The sequence below is a fragment of the Carassius auratus genome, chromosome 30 (assembly GCF_003368295.1).
Source record: "Carassius auratus strain Wakin chromosome 30, ASM336829v1, whole genome shotgun sequence".
Classification (NCBI taxonomy): domain Eukaryota; kingdom Metazoa; phylum Chordata; class Actinopteri; order Cypriniformes; family Cyprinidae; genus Carassius; species Carassius auratus.
The window spans coordinates 22,721,592-22,743,260 of NC_039272.1; the positions used below are offsets into that span (position 1 = coordinate 22,721,592).

The 21,669-nt window shown below is 36.7% G+C and overlaps 2 protein-coding genes across 2 annotated transcripts; one reads left to right on the plus strand and one right to left on the minus strand.

Annotated features, from left to right (window-relative positions):
• Window positions 1-369: 369 nt before the first annotated feature.
• ptgs1 (prostaglandin-endoperoxide synthase 1) lies at window positions 370-15,690 on the minus strand. The gene is made up of 11 exons (XM_026212235.1): window positions 15,337-15,690; window positions 15,163-15,252; window positions 12,659-12,775; window positions 11,776-11,916; window positions 8,976-9,119; window positions 8,603-8,784; window positions 5,541-5,624; window positions 4,406-4,652; window positions 3,742-4,028; window positions 2,940-3,087; window positions 370-1,194 (listed from the first exon to the last, which is right to left on the minus strand). Exons 1-11 carry the CDS (start codon window positions 15,341-15,343, stop codon window positions 848-850), a joined length of 1,794 nt encoding a protein of 597 aa, XP_026068020.1. The 5' UTR covers window positions 15,344-15,690; the 3' UTR covers window positions 370-847.
• A 2,610-nt stretch (window positions 15,691-18,300) lies between these two features.
• Window positions 18,301-20,184, plus strand: lhx6b (LIM homeobox 6b). Its single transcript, XM_026212241.1, has 6 exons — window positions 18,301-18,378; window positions 18,541-18,662; window positions 19,186-19,406; window positions 19,564-19,658; window positions 19,768-19,863; window positions 19,953-20,184. Exons 1-6 carry the CDS (start codon window positions 18,370-18,372, stop codon window positions 20,097-20,099), a joined length of 690 nt encoding a protein of 229 aa, XP_026068026.1. The 5' UTR covers window positions 18,301-18,369; the 3' UTR covers window positions 20,100-20,184.
• Window positions 20,185-21,669: the final 1,485 nt, after the last annotated feature.

The window sequence follows — 21,669 nt, forward strand, 5'->3', positions numbered from 1 at the left end:
TGCTTGGAAAACATACAAGAATATTATGAGGTTACATTCATTCATGTCAAAGATCATAAATGAACACAAAAGTGAACACTAAAAAAAGAAGCGAAAACACTGGCCGTCACAAATCCACAGTTCAAGGTAAATTACATATTTCAAGTTGAACAGTGCATTGGAATTGACTTAACAGAAAAGACTAAGATGCAGCAAATACAATTCATTTTTTCAGCATAAACATAAAATGGACGGAATCCTTTTTTTCTTTTTTTGACTATGAATGAAAGCTAAACGTTTATTTTGCCTGTGATGGTCAGGTCATATGTCCACTCAATGGGATAGACTACAACGACTCTACATAGGATAAGCGGTTTAAAAAATGGATGGTTGTTTGGCAATATGAGGTCCATTAAACAAAGTAAAAAAAAATCACCAAACTTTTAGTCAATTCTCTAACTGATCCTTTGTTAAGCTCCACCCCCTTTAGTTATGAGATTACCATAAACAGCATGATTTTCAGTAAAATGTGCTCTAAAAGCAGGTGAGAATGTATTGTGGGATTGTATTAAAAATGAACAAAAGATGGCAGATGGCAACAGTTGCTTAAGTAATGTTTTTATGGCAGGGCTTAGCAAAGGGTTAGTTAAATCCACAAAATGCCCATGTATTTTATAATAAACATTCTTTCATAATCCAAAATTTTTTTATGATATTGTAATACTATCAAAATTAATTCTTCAGTCACCTTGTTACAAATAACAACTCTAATAATTGTCATTACTAATTCAGTTCTGATTTACAAGATAATTCATTATCATTTACATCTGTAATTAGAAGTTAAAACAGATTCCAGAAGTACTTTATGCTAAAGTTCACCGTGAGATGTCCTCTGTTGTTTATATTCTGGTGGAGGAGTATGGAAAGACACATACGGACACCATTTTGTATTGAGGCAAACCAGTTTCTTTAAAGTAGCAGAGTTTACTATATCAAAACCTGTCTTCCCCCCAAATGTACTGGGCTTCCAGTACTCAGGCGAGCAAATAGGATTTCCCATGAGGCCTTTAAGGGAAAATGGCGCCCCCATTTCCACCATGCTTTCACCAAATATTGCACCAGATCGTGTTTTCTCTACCAAAAGAGCTGGGTAGAACTCCATAGCATCAATATCACCATACAGTTCCTCTAGTTCTTTAGCCATCTCTTCTTCTCCTGTAAAAAATAAATACATAAATATGTGGCCTGGTGGATAGTGTGTTGTGCTGTGTGATGACCACCCATTCACATTGTTTAAACATGAAAAATGGAAATTAGCTTAAAATGTATTTACCGTCAGGCCATTCAAGATAATGCAGAAGTTTTTTTCTTCATGGGAACAGATTTGGAGAAAATTAGCATGACATCACTTGATCAACAATGGATCCTTCACAGTGAATGGGTGCATGGGTAGAAAAATCTACTTAACTTCAGTCCAGCAATTAATGTCTGAAATTGCCAGCAGTGTTTTGGCGCTTTGGACTGTTTTCACTTATAAACAATGATTGGTGTCTGCAAATAACTCTCTGGATTCAGATAAATTACTTTTCACTGGAGAAAGCAGTATTATGGACAAATGACTCATATTTTAGATAGAAGCAACAGTATGAAGTTAAAAACGTATTTATTGATTGATTTGTTTATGGCAAACACATAGCTTTTCATTCCACAAGATGTTCATTGATGAACTGGAGTCGTGTGGATTACTTGTGGATTATTGTGATGTTTTTATCAGCTGTTTGGACGGCACCCATTCACTGCAGAGCATCCACTGGTGAGCAAATGCTGTAATGCTTAATTTATCAAAATCTGTTGAAATAAAGAAGCAAAACTACATCTTGGATGGCTGGAGTTAATTTCAGCGAATTGGCATTTTTGGTATAATCCAGTGATATGATTCTTTAGGGTCTTAATAAAAAGTCTATAATATACTTTGGTTAAAATTCCTCAATGGTAGTGTAAAAAACAAATTTTTTACTCTGTCAAAAACAGTTCTCCTTACAGCAAGCCGTTTTAGTGCATGTCCCTTTAAATGCTAATGAGCTCTGCTGACCCCACCCCTGTCTTCCGTGGGGTAACAAGCTGTTCTCTTGAAACTGTTCACTTTAGCCACAGAACTTGCTAACCAGCATGTTATTAGGAAAGGTGATTTGCAAAGAATCATAAAAGACTCTTATAGTACTTCTGTAGGTGAGGCAGGGTCACGAATGATTCTCGCAAACATAAATTAATTTAGGTAGATCAGGGATCGGCACATTCCCTTCAAAAACAAAAGTTATCAACTGCATCTTCAGCAGCTCAGATGTCAGGAGTAAATGACAACTGCTACGTTTATAACATCCAACAACAGAACACCTCAAACACTAGCTATTCTTGTCTACTCCTGCTCCAGCGGGGAAACAATGCTGGACTGATGACAGCTCACTCGGGGCGGGTCTAAGGTAAAACTCTAGTGTCAGTCAGCAACCGTGGGACGGCCTGTGTCTGTGTGACATCACACAGACAGGCTTCTGAGAATGGCTTGATATAAGGAAAGGGAAATTATTTTAACGAGATAAAAAAAAAAAAAAAAAACACTGGGTGGATCTTTATAATTATAGGGTGGTTGTGAACACACTACTGCCAACTACTTTTAAAAGTGCAAGTCACATCCGATGACCCCTTTAAATCTTGACCTTGAATTTTCAGCATGTTCTCATAAATACATGAGAAACAAACTCACCTACTCTATCTTGGATTGCCTGAGGGTAAATACATTTTGAGCTAATTTTCATTCAGAATGATAAATCTGTCACATTGAGAAAAAACTGCACATTGAAGAAATCACAAGAAGCTCTTTACAGGCATCAGTGATGATGATTTGTCTTCCCTTGTGATTTTAATTTGAAAATGAAGCTTTAAAATTTGTAGAACAATCATACCTGTCAATTCTGAGAATGACGTGTAGGGTTTGAGATTGAATCTCTTCCGATATTCATTAAAGGGCCGAAGTCGAAGCTCCCTTGATTCATTGATGACCCCTTCAGCTACTTTGAGCACCACTCTGTGAATATTTTGACCACCTCCAATCTGTCACAACACAAATAGATTTATATGATTAAAAAAAATTACATTTCAGTAGTGAAATTATACTATGTTCAATTAAAAATAAGGTCAACATTAGTTCAGGTTTTACAGCGCTTTTGTTGATATTCTGCAGGAAAAAGAAATTGGTGTGATACTACTCATACATCTGATTATGTTATGATAACATAGGCTTACTGTTTATCTAAAAGAAATCATCCTGTCATATCAGTTTCTTTGCAACATATCAATCAGATTAAACCTCACACTTTAACTGTAAACAATGCAAATCTTTCTGCCTTAAACGGCTCAGTTAATCTCTAATCCACTTAAAGAGATATTCCACCCAAAAATGTAAATTCTCTCATCATTTCCTCACCCTCTTGCTGTCCCAGATGTTTAAGGTGAACACAAACTGAGGTTTTTATCATTTTTGGGTGGAATATTCCTTTACGATCTTGGGAACACTAAAGTTTCAATAGATGAGCGTGGTAAACTCATTGGAAATGAGCCTTGAAATCTAAGTCCTGAGAACCTACAATATTCTAACTTCCTTAAGGAGAAGGGTCATTGCACCTCATTATGAAACGGATATTTGTTTCTCTTTTGTAGCAGATGTTTAAGTCATTAAACCCCCCACAGTCCTCATGGTGCCATTACCTGTCCCGCGGGTTGAGTTGAGAAGGCTTCAACCAGTTTCTCCACCCCGTAGTGGGTGAGGACAGAGGTGTTGAAAATGAACTGAGGGTAGTGAATGTCATCTCCATCGATTTGGAAGCTGTCAGGCATGAGCGGGTGCCAGTGGTAAAGCTGATTGAACTCCACAGCGATGCGGTTCTGGTACTGGAACTGAGAGGTGAACAGCAGCGTGGGATCAAAGTGGAGCTTCAGCCGGTAACCACTCAGATGCTGCACATAGTCCTCGATCACAATACGAATGGTCTCACCTGGAGTTAATGGAGTCAGCATTTTAAAATTCATGTTTTTTTTTTTAATAAGTGAATAAAAACATTATATAAAGAGGGTTGCACAGTGGAGAACTGTAAGCACTTTTGTAAAACTATTTTACAAAGATATTCAGGGTTTGAAAAAAAAATATCACATAACCGATTTGTCATTTTACAATGAGCTGGAATGTAAATTGCATTATTTATATTATTATAGTACATTATTTTCAATGTAATATATATAAATATATATTAATGTATTCTTTGAACATAGTTATTGTAATATGTCCATTTTGATATAAATTTTTGTAACAGACACATATCAACAAAAGGATCCCAAGGAAAATAAAAGCTAGCAGATTCAAGGAAATCTGTACCTATAATAATGAGCCTGGTGGTCTGAAACAGCTGCTCATCCCCCCAGGTAGGATGTTCTTGTTTAATGATATCACATACACGGTTGTGCTCACGCAGCCACAAGGTGGCATACATACTGAGACCCGGCAGCAGGCCAAACACTTCTTGCCCAATGGCCAGCTGCCGCTCCGGCGGGACAGACGGTGGGTAGCTCATTTTGACCGGTGCATCTAGCACTGTGGGGGGATACATCTCACCATTTATCACCTACATCACAGCCAAACAGAAAAAAATATTGTAAAATGCTGTAATGTTTCCTCCTTTCTCTTTGCACTACCAGTAATAATCAAAGAAATACCATTCTTTTGAGCTTTTGCTTCATCAGAGTATCCAGAAATGTATCATGCTTACCACAGAAATATTAAGCAGCATGGTTTTCAACATTTATAATAATAAGAATACTTCTTGAGCACCAAATCAGCATATCAGAAGGATTTCTGAACAATCATACTGAAGACTGCAGTTGGCTGCTGACAATTTAGTTTTGCAATCAGGAATAAATTACATTTTAAAATATATCAAAACAATCGAAACAGAGAACAGTTATTTTAATATTAATTTTTTTCTTGTATTTTTTTGGGATCAAATGAAACTTTCTTTCCTGAGATCTCTTTAAAAGGTTTCGATTAGTGAACTATATGGCATAATCACACTAGAGACTAGACTAAACAGTGTGCACCATCCTAAATGACATCACTGAGGCTTAACAAAAACCACATGTTCACGCCCACAATTCTGCGTCCACAATATGAGGTTATCCACACAGACATTCAGAAGGAAATGATTGCACATAGCTGCAAAGTGAAGTAACTAAAACCGCACAGGACCTCATTCAGGAAACACGAGCAGAAAGAATCTGCATATATCATTTATAAAACAATTAATTATGACTCAGGATAAAGTGTTGTTTTATGGTATAAGTGATAGAAGAGAGATCCACTGTAATCCTCAGATTGATAGATCATATGTTTTACAAATATGTTTCTTAAATGAGAAATAAACAGAATGACATATCACATTTACTTGGAGACAGCTCAGCCTAGCAAGACTGGGGACTCCACACAGCATGCCTGATGTTTAACTGATGAACAGTACCTGGTACTTCAACTTCCCGTCTTTGTGCAGTCTGAGGTCCAGCTGGCGATCAAGAGTATCTCCATAAATGTGTCCAGCATCCACCTAGTTTTCAACATGCAATCAAATACAGACACTTTTAAAGACGTCATATGATGCGATTTCAATTTTTACTTTCTCTTTGGAGTGTTACAAGCTCTTGGTGCATAAAGAAGATCTGTTAATTTGCTAAAATCCAAAGAGATATTCTTTATCAAAGTTAAGACTCGTCCACACCCCTCCTAAAACGGCTCGTTCTAACACGCCCCCACATCTCTACGTCACGATGTGGGAAAATTTGCATAACGTCGCCAAATGTTCATGCCAAGAAAGAAGGTGTAACTTTTATTCTCGCTATTGCCGCCGCTGCCATGGCGTGGAGTCACAGTGCATTTCATTGTGAAAGCTAAACTACTTGTTTGGCTTTACGACTAGAAATCAGTGGCGAAGTTGTATTTCAGCACTTCTCCGAAACAGTTCAAACCAAATATTCAGATGTGTGCTGCACATTTTATGGAGGATGAGGACTTTTTTCAAAAGTGAAAAAAGTGAAAGTTACATTCAGCCAAGTATGGTGACCCATACTCAGAATTCGTGCTCTGCATTTAACCCATCCAAAGTGCACACACAAAGCAGTGAACACACACAAACCGGGAACACACCCGGAGCAGTAGGCATCCATTTAACCTGCAGCGCCCAGGGAGCATTTGGTAATTCATGTTATTGCCGAGGGAACTTAATAATACTGTACAAAACTTCATTATTCAAACTAAGTTTTGTGTTTTTCACAACACTTAACACAAACTTTCACAAAAAAATGTTACAGAACTGTCACTGGTGCCATTTCAAAAGAAACTATTCTGGTCCCGGTTTCCCGATAACTCTCACTCTTAGAAGAAGACCTCGAAAGATATATATTACCAAAGTTGTTTATGTTCCTAAGTGTGTTCCCCGAAGTGTCCCTTAGGAAGCTTCTTAACATGCTGCCTCTTACGTCCGACGTTACAAGAGCGCTGTCCAAAGTGAGGGTGCTGAATTAGTTGCCATCGATTGCTCATTAGTCGATTTTCCACTTCACACGAAGGTGCAATACAGCGTTAAGAACGACAACACATTCTATGCAAATGAACATTCCTCAAATTATTACAGTAACATTTATTTTAACATAGTTTAAGTTATCAGTAGAATATAAACTATGAATTAAATTATCAAATGGTCAGTAATATGTTCACACAGTATGTAGTGACGGTAAGACGAACCGGGTATCGCTCGCTAATCTTCCACCCTCCTTATCCCGTTGTGCCACTTCTTGACATGGGTTTAACGACTTCTAAAAATTATATAATACACTTTTATATTAATGGTAAGGTACAATCAGAATTGATTGGCAAGCAGCTGCAGTTACTTCTGTTTAATGCGGTATTGATTGCCATTGGTTAATGTTTTCAATAAAAAGCAACCTATCTACAATGAACTGAGAGAGAGAGTTAGATCCTGGGGAAGCAACGTAAAAAAGGGCACCAAGCTTCTCGTCAGAGGAACTTGAAGTGTTGCTGGACCTTGCCACCAGGTCAGAGATCACACCCCTTTAGATGGTCCACTATAACCTTCACGTTTATGGCCGCGTATCCCTTTTGCAATATGTACGCCTGGTCAATCACTGATGAATTGGCGATAGGGATGAGTGTGCCATCCACCAGGATGTAATCCCCGGCATGGCAGAGAAGGGTGTTGGTGACAGTGTGGACGCACCTCCACACCGAGGTCTTGATTAGGCCATAGCCCTCTCCCACAACCTCGATGAAGCTCTCTGTAGAAAAAAAAAAAAAAAACCTTGCGCTGCAAGCAGCTGGACTTCAGGGCTTAAAGCAAAATTCCGCCGCGTTTGCTTGGCAAGCGCAGGTCTGAGAAGGTCCAGCAGCTCCATAATGAGCTGTCTTGGGAGGCGATTTTTTATTTATTTATATAGCCACGTCAGGCAAAATGTCAAAAGGGCTCAAGTTTTGCCTAATAAAAAAATTGACATGGACTAAACGGCCGGCGCCGTCTTTGATTCAATACAAGGACACGTTGGATCGCTGCCATTGTTGGTCGCTTACTGGACACCACCATGCTTACCCATTTATAAATCTTAACTATTTAGAGCCAAATTGTTTGCTAGATTTTCATTATCAAAAGTGATTGCCAATTCGCTTTAATTACATTACAAAATAGCCTAGGCTAATTACCACCATATTAGTTTTGATACCACATAAAGTTAACTTCATAAATAGGCCTGTATCCATTGCGAACATAATTTATTATGAGTCTTAAAATGTCTATAACATAAAATCATTGTTTAGCCACAATATTGTCAACATACTATATTTTGACCTCAAAATGTAAAAAAAATACTGCTGCACAGTGGCGGTGACTAGCGTTTTGAGCTCTAACAACGCTAAGAGAGAGCTTACGAATGGTCCAGACCCACCTTACGAAAGTGTGACTTACAGAAGATATACTTAGCGTGCCATAACGTTAAGAGAGAGGTTAAGGAATAGGTTAAGAACTACTTAGCGATAAGAACGTTTTGGGGAACCGGGCCCTGTTCTTTTAAAGTACTGATATGTACTGTACCTTGAGGGAATTAATATGAACCATTTAGGGTTAAAAGCTTTTGTACTGCAGGGTACCCCAGCCAAAAGTGACAGTTTTGTTCTGAGAGTGTACTGTACAACACATATTTGAAACAATCAACTATAAATTCCTTTCCACCTTCCTGTAAATACTATATAAAATTAAGCTCGTGTGCAATGACAATGAGATAAAGATTTGTTGACCCTTCCCTCATTTCTTCCAACACTATATGTAACATGAGTATTGGCGTGGTTCCTGTCAAAAAACAGCACTAAGTTATTTCTCTGCACAAAAAGGTGTTCGGTGTCCGAGATAAACATTTTTATCATCTCTCTCATTAACAAAAAACATCTGCACAGACTTTTAAAAGCTCTTTATGTGATTGGTTAATTGAGACCAAATATTCAACTGTAAAAACTGTGACTCACCCCATGAGCCAGACCTTTAGTGAACCCAAGTCCGACATGGTTGTGAGTCTTAAAAAACTGGTGCGTGAAGTGCTGAGCGAAAAAGGCGAACATTAAATTTGTTCCCTGAGGATCCGGTCTGAAATTCCGCCTTAACAGGAACTTCTCTGCCAGAAGCTTTGGGTCTGGAAGCTTCATTTTCCCTGAGAGACACATGGAATGGTTTTACCACAGACACAGAACACAAGCTATTTCCTGTGACTTTAGTATACTGATATACTTGGAGCATTTTAATATAGGTTCTTATGAGGAAAAATGCATTTTCAGTTCATGTGTCCATCAGAAGGAATAGCCACTAGTGATTTGGGGGTAACATTTGATTATAGTCTCTTACCTTTGGTTCCCATTGGCAAGGGGCAGTCCTGAGGGACTGGGGGAAGGATTCTTGTGTAGTAGGTGATGTTGGAATACGCTTCCCAGTTCAAGTAGTCATATTTGGAATTGTACGTCGGGGGACTTGGGATTAAGTTGGCCCTTACTGTAATAGAAAGAACATTTAAGAACACCATCAGACAAAATAATATCTAGAATAATAAACACTGAATTAAAGGCCAGAAATTATGCATACATTTTATTTGCTGTCATATATATATCTCTAGATCAACCACTACACAAAAGCTTTACCTACTATTTAACAGTTATTTTCTCGGGCTGAAAATCAACAACTGGAAACATCAAAGACTTTACTGACTCTGAGCTGTGCAAATATTTATGTGAAAGAATTCTTGCACATTTACCTCCCCAGCTATGGGTGTACAGTCAAAAGATGTCAAGCAAACAAATCATTATGCAACATAAAAACTTAGCAAAGGTAAGATACAGCACTGCATGATCTGCACATACAGCTGTGGTTTTCAAAATGAAAGGCGAGTGCACTGTAAGGGAGTTTCCAAATATCATTCACTTTCACACATTCCAATCTGTATGTAAAAGTATACATGCGAGAACCAGTACGGTTTGAGTGCAGTGTCTTTTGCTCTGCCTTCTACTCCTGTGCACAATTCAGGTTTTTTTTTTTTTTTTTTTGTAGGCAATGAAAAAAATTACATTTCAGTCTGTTTACAAAATAAAGTATCAACTGACTTCAATAACACATGGGCTACTTTTATGGTTACAATCACACAGCCCTAATTTGAAGCGTTTCGTTATACGATGTGTTGTGAAGGATTTGCAGCGCATTTCGTTATATGCATGTCTTGTGATGATTTGCAGTGCGTTCCGTTATATGCATGTGTTGTGATAATTTGCAACACTTGTGTTGTCAAACTGATGAAGATGTTTTCTTCATTTGCTGGTGTTTTTTCAATTTCCATGTGTTTTCTTAAGTTGCAGCGTGTTGAGCTCTCTCGGCCACTGTACCAATTTTTATTCAAGCTTCAAATTTAAATTCTACTTGCAACTTTATGATATTTATTTATTTATTAAGGTAAATTCTAATGGGGTCAGCTGGACCCCAAGGGCTGATCAAGGGTTAAAGTAATAAGTATACCTACCTTTACACATATCCCATCTCAAAAGCAGCAAGTGTTTTTCAAAAAACGTGGAAAGGAAATGTTTTTCACACAGCAGGTATTCAATAAATATGCAGCTGATATTGTGGGTAATATGGAGGTGCATAAAAGTTCCACTCATTTAAAAAGGGAGGTATCAACAAAAAAATTGAGAAACACCTTCACACAGATAGCCTTATTCTGAAATAACTTGCCCTCTATTACACTTAATACCTCAGGATATTCAGTACCTTGGCTCGCACCAGGAAATCTTTTGGCCCACGGCAGTGTGAAGAACATGAGGTATTTGAGGGCCTCTTTGTAGAGTACATGAGCGTTGCCATGGCAAGTGGCGGCGGGGCTCAAAATGAGCACAGATTTAAATGATAGCCTCCTGTGACTGGTGTATCTTGCAAACACAATTTCATTACATAAAGTCTATCTGACTTGAATGTCTTTACAGGAACACACTGCAGAGCACCAGCTGGGAGGAAATGATAAAAAGGGGCTGTACATTAGAAAAGGGGCCACTTAAAACAAAGTGGTGGCTGAGAAAATAAGGTAAGGATGCTGAGTTAAAGGAGACTCCCTTTACAAGAAAAGAAAAAAAAACTAGGAAAGATTAATTCACACCCTTCCATTTGCTCTGACAACCACTGCAGTGCAGACTCAGAGTATGATAAATCACAATAATTGAAAGCCCTGGTCAGACACACAGCTATCTGAACTACATCCAAACCGTTTCGATTACAGACAGTTTTACCAAAGCAAAGAAAACAGACAACATCTCATCTATCGACCAAGAGTTTAAACAGAATTTCTGTCTAAACTACACGTGTGGTCTGAAAGTAACCAAAGACTTCAATGTCTGTGCTGATAAAACATGATGTTTAGACTCTGTGAGTGAACTTATTCTCCTCTTCCCTTATGCTAACTTGATAAAGAGTTAATCCTCAGGTCAGTGGGCGTTCTGAATTGGCTTTGGTTAGACTTCTAAAATAAGGTCTGCGGTTAACACAAGCTCAAGATATTTTCGTTTTCTTTTATCGTATGCCATAAAATACAACTATAATAATAAATACATTTTCTGAACAGGTAAACTCATCTAGGTTGGTTTTTACAAACTGTTTATAATCATGCTCATGCAAACTATTCTAAATCAAATTGTCCCACTTTTGACTGCATCGAATTGTACACTTTTGTTGGTCATAGTGCTTATTTTCTCCAATAAATCCAAAGTCTAGTAAAATAATCTATACATGTACAGCTGAAGAAGCAGAAATATTCTGATGCCAGAAGACAGAAAGATCCAATAAAGACATAAGAAATTTCGTTCCTTTCCGGTTTTCATTTTCGTTCCTTGAATCGGTTCAGAGCCCTGCTCAGGACCAACTTAAACCAGCTCATGACCAACTAAGGACCAGCTTAATCCAGTTTAAACCAGTTATCATGCTTCGAAACATACCTGTTTTTTTTTTCAATGGGGAACAGGGGCACAGGGGCACAAGTAAACAAAATACATTTTGTTTACCATCTACTAACACACATTATCATATTTATGCCTGTAATGTTCCTACATAAATAAACATGAGCAAAATTTTGAACATGTGAACACTCAACCCATGCAGAGCATGAATAACTAACCTGTGAGCACTTTGTGCATGATCCAATCCCTGAGGAATGTCCTGTTGATGATGTCCCAGAGCCAGTCAAAGTGAGTGAGGATATAGTGGACAATACTAGGACTGGGCTTCAGGAGTCGATAGACTCGCGTCCAGAACTCGGCTGAAAAAGACAGTAGAACAATTCAGGTACAGAGTCTCTGTTAATAAACAAAGAGAAAGTGCAGCTGTGTGAGATTATGAATCACCCTACATTGGTACAATATATGCACAATTCATGTGGACATGCATGAGATATCCTGGAATTCCTTTGAAATCTTGTGCGCAAATTGGACTGACACTAATTAAGCAAACTAATTATTCCAGAATACAAAGCTCTTTTATAACACATGCATCAGGTTTTTTGTTTTGTTTTTTCTCTCTCTTTTTTTATTTATTTTGTATCTAACACAATCATCTTATCACAACATAGAGCTCATGGCAAAGTAAATGGAATTTTCTGCAAAACCTTTTACTGCGGCAGATCATTTGCGCTAACAAGTTGAGAGAGACAGGAAATAGAAACAGAAAAAAAAAAAGAAATGGAAAAGAATACAAACTGCGGGGCTGCCTTTAAAAGACAAACAGGGTTGTGGGAGAGTGAAATGTGGTCCTGAGCCTTTTCCTTTTGCCAGGAATAGGCGGGCATAGATTATGGACTGTGTCTAAAGAGGCATCTGCTTCCAAAACATTCATGATCTGTTTAAATAATTCAGATCTTTGTACCACTATTATGTACACACAGTTTATTTTCATTATCAAACAGATGAAACGTCTGAGCTAAGTCCATCATTTTTAGACAACATACAATCAATGAGTACAGTACAAACATACAATCAGAATGAGATCAAAAACAAGATACATACGTATAGTGCAATTTTCTCCATAGAAGCCTGTTCTGGTGCAGTCACATTCATATCTGTCCAGGTCATATCGAACGCAAATCCCTCGGTTTTGACAAGGGTAATAGCAACATGGATTCACTAGAGGAAACAAGCCATAATAAAGTTACATTCGTAAAAGGTTTTAATGGTGTTTTGACTTTGAATGGTTACATTTACATCCACCCCAGCATTCCCTAATGTATTTCACTACAAAATTTCAGGCATAGTTTAGATGTGAGATTATATCTCATAATTACGCAACCATTATGACTAGCCTGTGTCATCATGTGCTTTTTTGTGCAGTTCTGAGTATTTTCAAATTAGTTTTTTTAAATGAAATGTTTTACTCTAACTAAAGGATATGCACTGAGCAATGGACAATCATGCATGACTGAAATGGCATGACATTTGCAACAGTGGCGGCTCCTGCACATTCTCGTGGGGGGGGGGGGGGGTATAAAGAATGTAAAGATGTAAAGAAAACTGAACTATTATAGTATTCATTCAAAATAAACATACTCTAACAATCAATCCCTTGTTCTCCTTTTGTTTCTACATGCATATTAACACAATTCGGCAGCAAATAAAGACTGAAGCCAGGATGTGGTTTTCCAAAAAACATTTGACTTCAAAATCGGTTTAATAAAAAAATCACTACTTACACAAATCGAGTGCAGCGTTAGTTCAGTCAGGCCACGGAAGCATAGGCTGTGACCAGCTGATGCAGTCAGCTGTCATCGCTCCAATCACTACCACTCTCCTATTAGACCTATATACGTGGCACCACTGCTCGGTAAGTATGCTCAACGGCTCGCAACCCTCCCCCCCTTCCCTTATAAGCATGAGCATATTACTGTGCACCTTCAGGTTGTCGTCTTTGTTTCAGACACTAAGGCTTTCAAGTCTTAGCAGGCATGGACGTCCACAGACACCCATCTTCATAACCAGGCTACAGGATAAATGTCCCAGTACCACATCTACATGATTATCACTGTTTGCTTTAAAGACATTACTAAGATTCTTAATTGTCATGTATTTTTAAGCTGATGGTTCCGGGGGGGTTAATGTTAAAGCTCTTGTATGTTCAATTATTCTGGGAGCAAGAACACCCATAAGGAACCATACCGCCAAAGATAAATTGTGTTCAATTAACTCAAGTAACTTTCTCAAGTAACTCAAGTGTTTTTTTCTCGATTTTCACGTTTGATAAAGATATTAAAGCAGTTTTACATTTTTTCTTGTTGTTAAAATTCAAAATAGTTTTAAAATATTATTGGATGCCACTGTTCCCACCAATCCTTGCACAAGGCAAGGTTACGCATGATGACGAAAGTACATTAGTGCGAGCCCTCCCAGAAAAAAATTATCTTTGTATGGAAGTCTATGAAGGCACTCTGAAAAAAGGGGCGGTACTTCACAAAACACGACTCAAGGCTGTTTGGACTAATTAGAGGCAGCAAAAAACTGTCTAGAATCGCACTGTGGTTTAATGTGAAAGAAAAAGATCCCTCCCTCTCACGCTTTGGTGGTGCATCGCACAATCACCCTAATGGAGGAACCGCCCAGCAGTTTGCACTTTTTTTTTCTTTTTCTGTGAACTACAGTGTTGTTCAGTGGTTTGCTAAACAATTAATACATTTTCTCACAATACTAGTCATTTATTCTCAACTGGAATGAGACAACAGTCTTACCCTGATAATTCTAATTCATATAGACAAGACACATCATATCTTTGCTAATGGCTGTCAGTGGCATGACCTTTTACTTCTTTGGACAGCAGTATGACAGACACAACCCAAAAATAGAAGAATTGTTGAATTAAATGTGGTTAGTGTGCACAAATTGTGCAGCAGATAACCAGAACACCCCACCCCCCTCCAGTACTTTCCATCAATGCATTATACAAAAATCCTCTAGTCTTCCAGCTCATACACATGCAACTGTGAGCAGAGAAACACAACCATTACGGGATCAAATTTAAACCAACCACTAGCATATTTATTCCTTAAGCTAGTATTTACCAATAACAAAATCCCTACAGTTTAGTCATTCAATTAACTAAACTATGTAAACAGAGAACCTAACAGCAAAGATAACATACACAACTTTCAAACCAAGATCAGACTTGTCCATTGCTGCTTACACATACCTCAACGAGGAGCAAAGGAAAGAAAGAGTCATGCTGGAGAGCTGTGATGAAGCTTTGTGTGCTTTAACGTTTAATAACACAGATAGTATACAGAAAATGCTCGATAATATACTCAAATCATTATCATTATTAAAAAATAATAATAAACTGACGAATTAAAATTAGAAAATCACTTCATGCATCTTCTGAAAGCACAAAAATGAATGAATGAATTACTTAGTTCAGAAAACGGAAAATGAAACTAAATTTTAGTTATACACTGATATCTATGACAAATGTAACTATGTATTATTATTATTATTATTATTGATGTCTGGATAAATGGATTTATACTTACCAATGTTTGATGAAGTTGGGCTTTCTTCACCAACGCATAAGGAGAGACTCAGCAGCAGGATGAACGTCCACTTCAGGAAAAAGCTAAACGCTAAAAAGCGAAATATCTGATAGGGTTTGCCACAAAAGTTGATTTACGTTACATATGAAGGTCTTAAAAGTGTTAAACGCTCACCTTTCATCGTAGTTTGGAACACAGCAAGTAATAAATACAAAATGATTGCAATACGAAGAATTCAAAAGTGGTGTTAACGAAGCAAAACACTAAATAAATAATTCCATGTCGTATATCTTCACATGCGAGACGTGAGCGTGCCAAAGTCTGCACTGAGAGAGACTCGCGGAGGCGTTTTGCAAATTGATGAGTAAAAAACAACAACAACAAAAACACTCGAAAGGAACTTCAGTTTAGTGGAAGCAACCTTAAATACCAGACCAAACTCACTAAACAGACCAGAAAAGGGTCTTCTAGCAGTGGTTCTAACAGTTTAGTACGCCGCCAGCTGAGAAGAAAAGCACATTCCTGGAGCGCCACCGTGTGAGAGTCTGCCGAGCAAAACTAGATGCGCACATGAATAGATAAGCGCGGGGTTCGGCATTTTGTTCCGTTTTATCTTATCCTTATATCGTCCCAATAAATTCTCTACCTACAAAGAAACAAAGAAAAAGAAACCCTGCATTGCTGATCATATTAAACGGGAAAAAGCGGTATCACTTTAGAATAAGGTTCCATTAGTTAATGTTAGTTAATGTAGCTAGGCCCATTAATTAACACGAACAAACAATGAACAATAGATTTATTACTGTACTATTTATTAATCTTTGTTAATGAAAATACAGTTGTTAATTTGAGTTCATGTTAATTCACAGTGCATTAACTAATGTTAACAACTTTTGTTTTGAACAATGCATTAGTAAATATTGAAATTAACATTAATTAAGATTAATAAATGCTGTAGAAGGATTGTTCTTGTTTAGTTCATGTTAACTAAAGTAGTTAACTAACATTAACTAAAGGAAACTTATTCTGCTGTTCCAGCAGACAGGTTCATTTATAGTTGAAAATAACTGATCACTGTTCTGGCTGAAGGCCCTGTAGACTAAGCAGGGAAATGGGGTGAACACAAAAACTGACCTTTTTTCTATAAGGAAAGCACATGGCACGCATGTAAAATTGAACGATAATGTAGGCCAATTCAGTACGACTCATTTAAAACACAAAATTGGTGAAAAATAGGTGTGAACTACCTCACACACACACTTATCAGTTTTGGAACCAACTAACATGTTGTAAACTGAAAGAAATGTCCCCACTAAAATGGCTTCTAGCTCCTTGAAAAACAGTTCAAATAGACCCTCAAGTAAAAAGCCTCGCTATCTTTTACAATCAGACTTTTTACGATCTCTGGCTGTTCCACCGCCCCAACTCTCACACTCCTCTGCCCCTCAGGGTAAGTTTCCTATAAATTACTCTATTCTAAACATGTCCTGCACCTCCCTACCGCAAAATCACAGAACATAGCAAAGAAAATATCTTCACAACCATCAGTTCAAGAGGTTTGAGCTTTTCAGCCCTTTTATTGGTTCAGTTCCCCTGCAATGATCAAACCATTTAATATTCCTGCACATCGTCATGGAGATACCTTCATGTCACTTTTGAAAATCCCTCAGTTCCTCTAAAAAAATCCATCAAATCTGATTCTGTCAACTTGAACATTATTTATGCAGGACCACAACAAGGAATAACAAGATACTGTTGAATTCTTTTGACGTGTTTACAACAATAATTTTAGAGCTGCAGTTTCAGTTCAGTACACAGTATGTGTATTTAGGAATAACTGACTCTCGTCTGATCAACAGGAAACTATATGTAAACACCTTTCAGGCACCACTACTATTTACGATTTCCTACTATTCTCTGCCATTTAGGAAGGACCTTTAATTAAGTGACTGCAGAATGTCTCCAGTATTTTATTTATTTATTTTATTTGTTTTGTCAGACATCTGTGTACGCCTTTGAAAATAAAAAGAAGAAGAAGCAAAGATTCTTATGGTCTTTAAAAATGTTTTAATGGAAAAACTTAAGCTTAAATGATTATGAAGGTAAGTGTTTCCCAGGATGCACATCATGAATGTCTTTATTGTATAATAAATTCCAAATTCCGACATTTTCTTCAATGCCAGTGTAAAAATCATGCTATGTCATTATCACACACACAGTCAATGCAAAAATAATGGATAAAATGTATGGGCTAAATAAATAAACTTAGATAGATAGATAGATAGATAGATAGATAGATAGATAGATAGATAGATAGATAGATAGATAGATAGATAGATAGATAGATAGATAGATAGATAGGCTATTTTACTCTATGTCTATCAGATTGCACATTCTTCTGTTCCTGGTTTTTAAATCTTTGCACAATTTTAGTCTGGTGCAAAACCTGAATTGATCCCAAACATTTTATTATTTATTTATTTTTATATTTCTTTCTTTCTTTTTTTTTTCTTTTTTATTATGGCCTTGTGGCCTTTGACTGACAGCTAAAATGTTACACTCCGGCTGTCTCCAGTCTGAACATTTTAAGTAATCATAATTATATGGACTTTCTCTGTACTCTTATTATATGGCATATGATAACAGTTCTGAAGGGCTTAGAGGTTAAGAGTGTAATCGATAATTCTGTAATAATTGGACCTGGTTTAATATAAGTGTAGCAAAGCCTCCGTATTCAGCACCGATGTTAACTTGTGATGTCTGGTGACACGGTTTTAAATTCCGTCCAGTGTTACACAGAAATGGTAAGTAGCCTGAATTATTATTATTATTATTATTATTTTGCCTTGGCTAATGATTAGCTACTATTTGCATAACCACAGTTTTAGTTTTACTATGGTTAGTGTGGCAACATGTTTAATTTGTAGTTACCTTGGTTTAGTAGCTAGTTTTTGTTTTAGTAGTAAAACCACGGTTAATTAAGTTTTTATTTATTTTAAGCCATTTGATCTCCAAACCAGATAAAATATTGCCTAATTTATCACAAAATGAATGAAACTTATTCTAAATATATTTTTTTCCAAGTCATCCTCGAACCATCGCTGTCGGAGTTTGAGGGAAAATTTGGGGGAGAAAAGATCAAGGAGTTCATCGCGCTCATCTTTGTTGATATGCGCGCGTTGCGCGAAGGAAATTGTGGACCGAGAAATGCTAAAGGTGCTTAGGCTAGCCTTCCTCAAAATGACTGAGAAAGAAACATAAAGAACACTGATAATAATTTGATTTAACACATGCAATATTGCTTTAATAACGAATGAATTTGACGGTTAAAAATATGTTTTGAACGAGATAAGACGTTAACGTTGTTTGTTGACGCAGGTGAATGGATTAACGTGGCATCTGAGATGTTTCCAGTGCTCGGTGTGCGCCGTGTCCTTGAGTCAACATACCAGCTGCTTCATCAGAAATACAGAGATTTTCTGTAGAACGGATTATAACAGGTAAAATGTTTTTGACAGCAAGCTTTCCTGCATTTCTGAAGATTTCCATAATATGGCTATCGTGTACAGGGTCACCGCAAGTGTGCGCTTAGTTTGCATTAATGCAAATAAATATACATATAGTAGGCCTAAACAGAAAACTTTAAGTTAAAATTAAATATTTAAAAAAGCAGCGATAGTTTTAGTGGGAATTAGTCATTTTGTTCTGAAATGAATGTAATATTATAACATAATATTCAGATATATATATATAATATCTGTAAACCCCCAACAAGAGGCCTAAATAAAATTATTTTTTTTCTTAAGTCACAACCTGCAATCTTTGATGAAATTACTGAAGAAAATTTAGATGAAACTCTTAAAACTAAACCATTTTTTAGGTTAAAGAGAAACACATTGTTCTGACAAATGTCACGATTCTAAAATGGTAAAAAAAAAAAAAAAAAAAGTTTGTTACCAGCAAGAAAATAATATTTAATTAAGTGATTCATTTTATATAATTATTATTATTTTATTTTCTCAGTACTTTTGGCATAAAATGCACTCGATGTGGCCTTCAAGTCAGTGCTAATCACTGGGTTCGGAGGGCAGGGAATGACATATATCATCTTGCCTGCTTCGCTTGCTTCTTCTGCAAAAGGCAGCTTTCTACAGGAGAGGAGTTCGGCTTGATGGACAATCAGGTTCTCTGTCGCCTTCACTACGAAATAATGCTGCCAAATCTGCAGCACATGTCAGACAAAGGTAATTTGACTCTTTCTTGGATATGTGCAACAATCTTTTGATTATTTTAAGGACATTAAAAGAGTATTCTACATGTAAACTAGTAACAACAATCTCTCATTAATGTACTAATATGAGACACTTAAAAATAAATTAAAGGCTATTTGTATCATAACAGGAAATATAATACATTTAGATGGAGCTTTACCCATACAATACCTCCCAAAACCACCAAAAAGACCTCGTACATCATTCACCTCAGAGCAGCTACAGGTAAGCTATAAATGTCTCTTCTCCACTTGTGATAAAAGGGGACTATGCATGTGCTTTGGTATGATTATGGTCTAAAACACGGGCTTGCATGTGTATCTGATTTACATAGATTATGCAATCCCACTTTACTCAAGACAAGAACCCTGACGCACAGACACTGCAGAGGCTGGCAGACATGACTGGACTGAGCAGAAGAGTCATACAGGTAAAGAATGCTTATAGGCATTAAGTTTATACAGTGACTCATTGGATTTTAGAATTTAATTGTAACCACAAGTACTGAATTCTTGTAAGGTTTGGTTCCAGAACTGCAGAGCCAGACAGAAGAGGAACCCACTTCATGACAGCGTTCCTGCACAGGACAGATACCAGACCTTTGCGATGCCCTTTCTGTCAGATAGCCAGTACTTCTTACCCTCAGGTAGACCTGAGACTCAGTGAGACTCACTGCCCACTATTTCAGCATCTCTCTCAGAAAAAAAAAAGGATCAAAACTGTCCCTGCACGGTATCCTTTCAAAAAATACTTACACACACTAAAGTACTGACATGTACCATTTAGGGGAAAACTGTACACTGTATATATATGCATATATACACACACACACACACACACACACACACACACACATATATATATATAAATATATTGTTCAAATGTTTGGGTAATTATTTTAAAATAAATTATAACTTTCAGAAAGGATGCATTAAACTGATAAAAAAGTGTCAGTAAAGGCATTTTAAATGTTACAAAAGAGTTCTATTTAAAATAACTTTTTGATTCTTCTTTGAGTCTTGAAGAAATGTATCATCAATTCCATAAAAATATTGAGTAGCACAGCTTATATTGATAATAATATTAACAATATTAGATAATACAGTGTTTCAGAGGATTTTTCTTGGGATCAGATTTTGCAACATTAATGTTTTATTATATAATAATATATTTTATCATATAAATGTATTTTTTTATATTATAAATGCAGCCTTAGTGAGCATACCCTTAACTTTTGAAACATAGTTTAATACCACATTTAAAAAAATCATAAAACTTATGTACAGTAAACATAATTTCTGCTTAGGTGGTTCTGTATTTGTTTATTTATTACTATATTTATTTATTATTTATTCGAGGTGGAAAGGATTTTGAAAGGTATCGACTGACTGGAGTTTAGTACATTGTGGAAAGGGTGTCTATTTAATAATAATGAACACATTTGTATTTAAAATCTTTAATAGTCTTTGGTATGTCTGGTCCCAATTTGATGCTGAAAGTTGCTTAGAACAAGTGAGATGGATGAAATGAACTGCGATACACTGTTACTTGAGTGGATTTAAGCTTTTCCAATTGCCATGTTGCCAGGTGTGTCCTTTTCATCTTGTGTAATCACTTGCCATAAAAACGAATACCAGGCTTGACATCTTTATTTCTCTTCAGAGTGCTTAGATTGTGACAGTTTTCTGACAGCCTAATGATATTTGTTTTCTTGCACTCAATCAATGATTGTCAATTATCTGTCAGTTCATCTAATGATCCAATATAATCCAGCCATCAGTGTCCCTTATTCACTCGTGTTCATTGGTATGTAATAATTCTAATGGAAGTTGAAGGTCTCCAATTTTGTCTTTGTGTGTTTAATGGCAGCCACGCTTTATCAATTTTCCCATCAAATAATGGCCATTAAGCTATTCATTCGGTGAGCAATTCAGCAAGCAGTAACAGACATTGTATACTGCATGCTGCATTGATTCACTCTGCTGAGCATGAGTGTACTGTCACCATTTCTTGAAATCATCTCAAAGTGGTGTATTGATTTAGACATTTCAGTTTTACAATAAATCACAATGGCCAAACACAATCTAAAATGGCTTGTCCTTCCTAATCATTTATGCTCTTTTCTTTCCTGCACTGCACATACTGTATATTATACTGACCAAGTTGGACTCTTAAAGCTTACGATATTATTTTTCTCACACAATACCATTCAAATGTTTGTGGTCAGTAAGATATA

Bases quoted from the DNA above. Each gene is read 5' to 3' on its own strand.
- ptgs1 (XM_026212235.1), bottom strand. The intron at 4,653-5,540 runs GTACTGTTCATC...GCTGTGATGTAG, and splicing joins ACGGGAAGTTGAAGTACCAG to GTGATAAATGGTGAGATGTA. The intron at 3,088-3,741 runs GTAATGGCACCA...GTGTTGTGACAG, and splicing joins CAACTCAACCCGCGGGACAG to ATTGGAGGTGGTCAAAATAT.
- lhx6b (XM_026212241.1), top strand. The intron at 19,407-19,563 runs GTAATTTGACTC...GTATCATAACAG, and splicing joins GCAGCACATGTCAGACAAAG to GAAATATAATACATTTAGAT. The intron at 19,864-19,952 runs GTAAAGAATGCT...AATTCTTGTAAG, and splicing joins TGAGCAGAAGAGTCATACAG to GTTTGGTTCCAGAACTGCAG.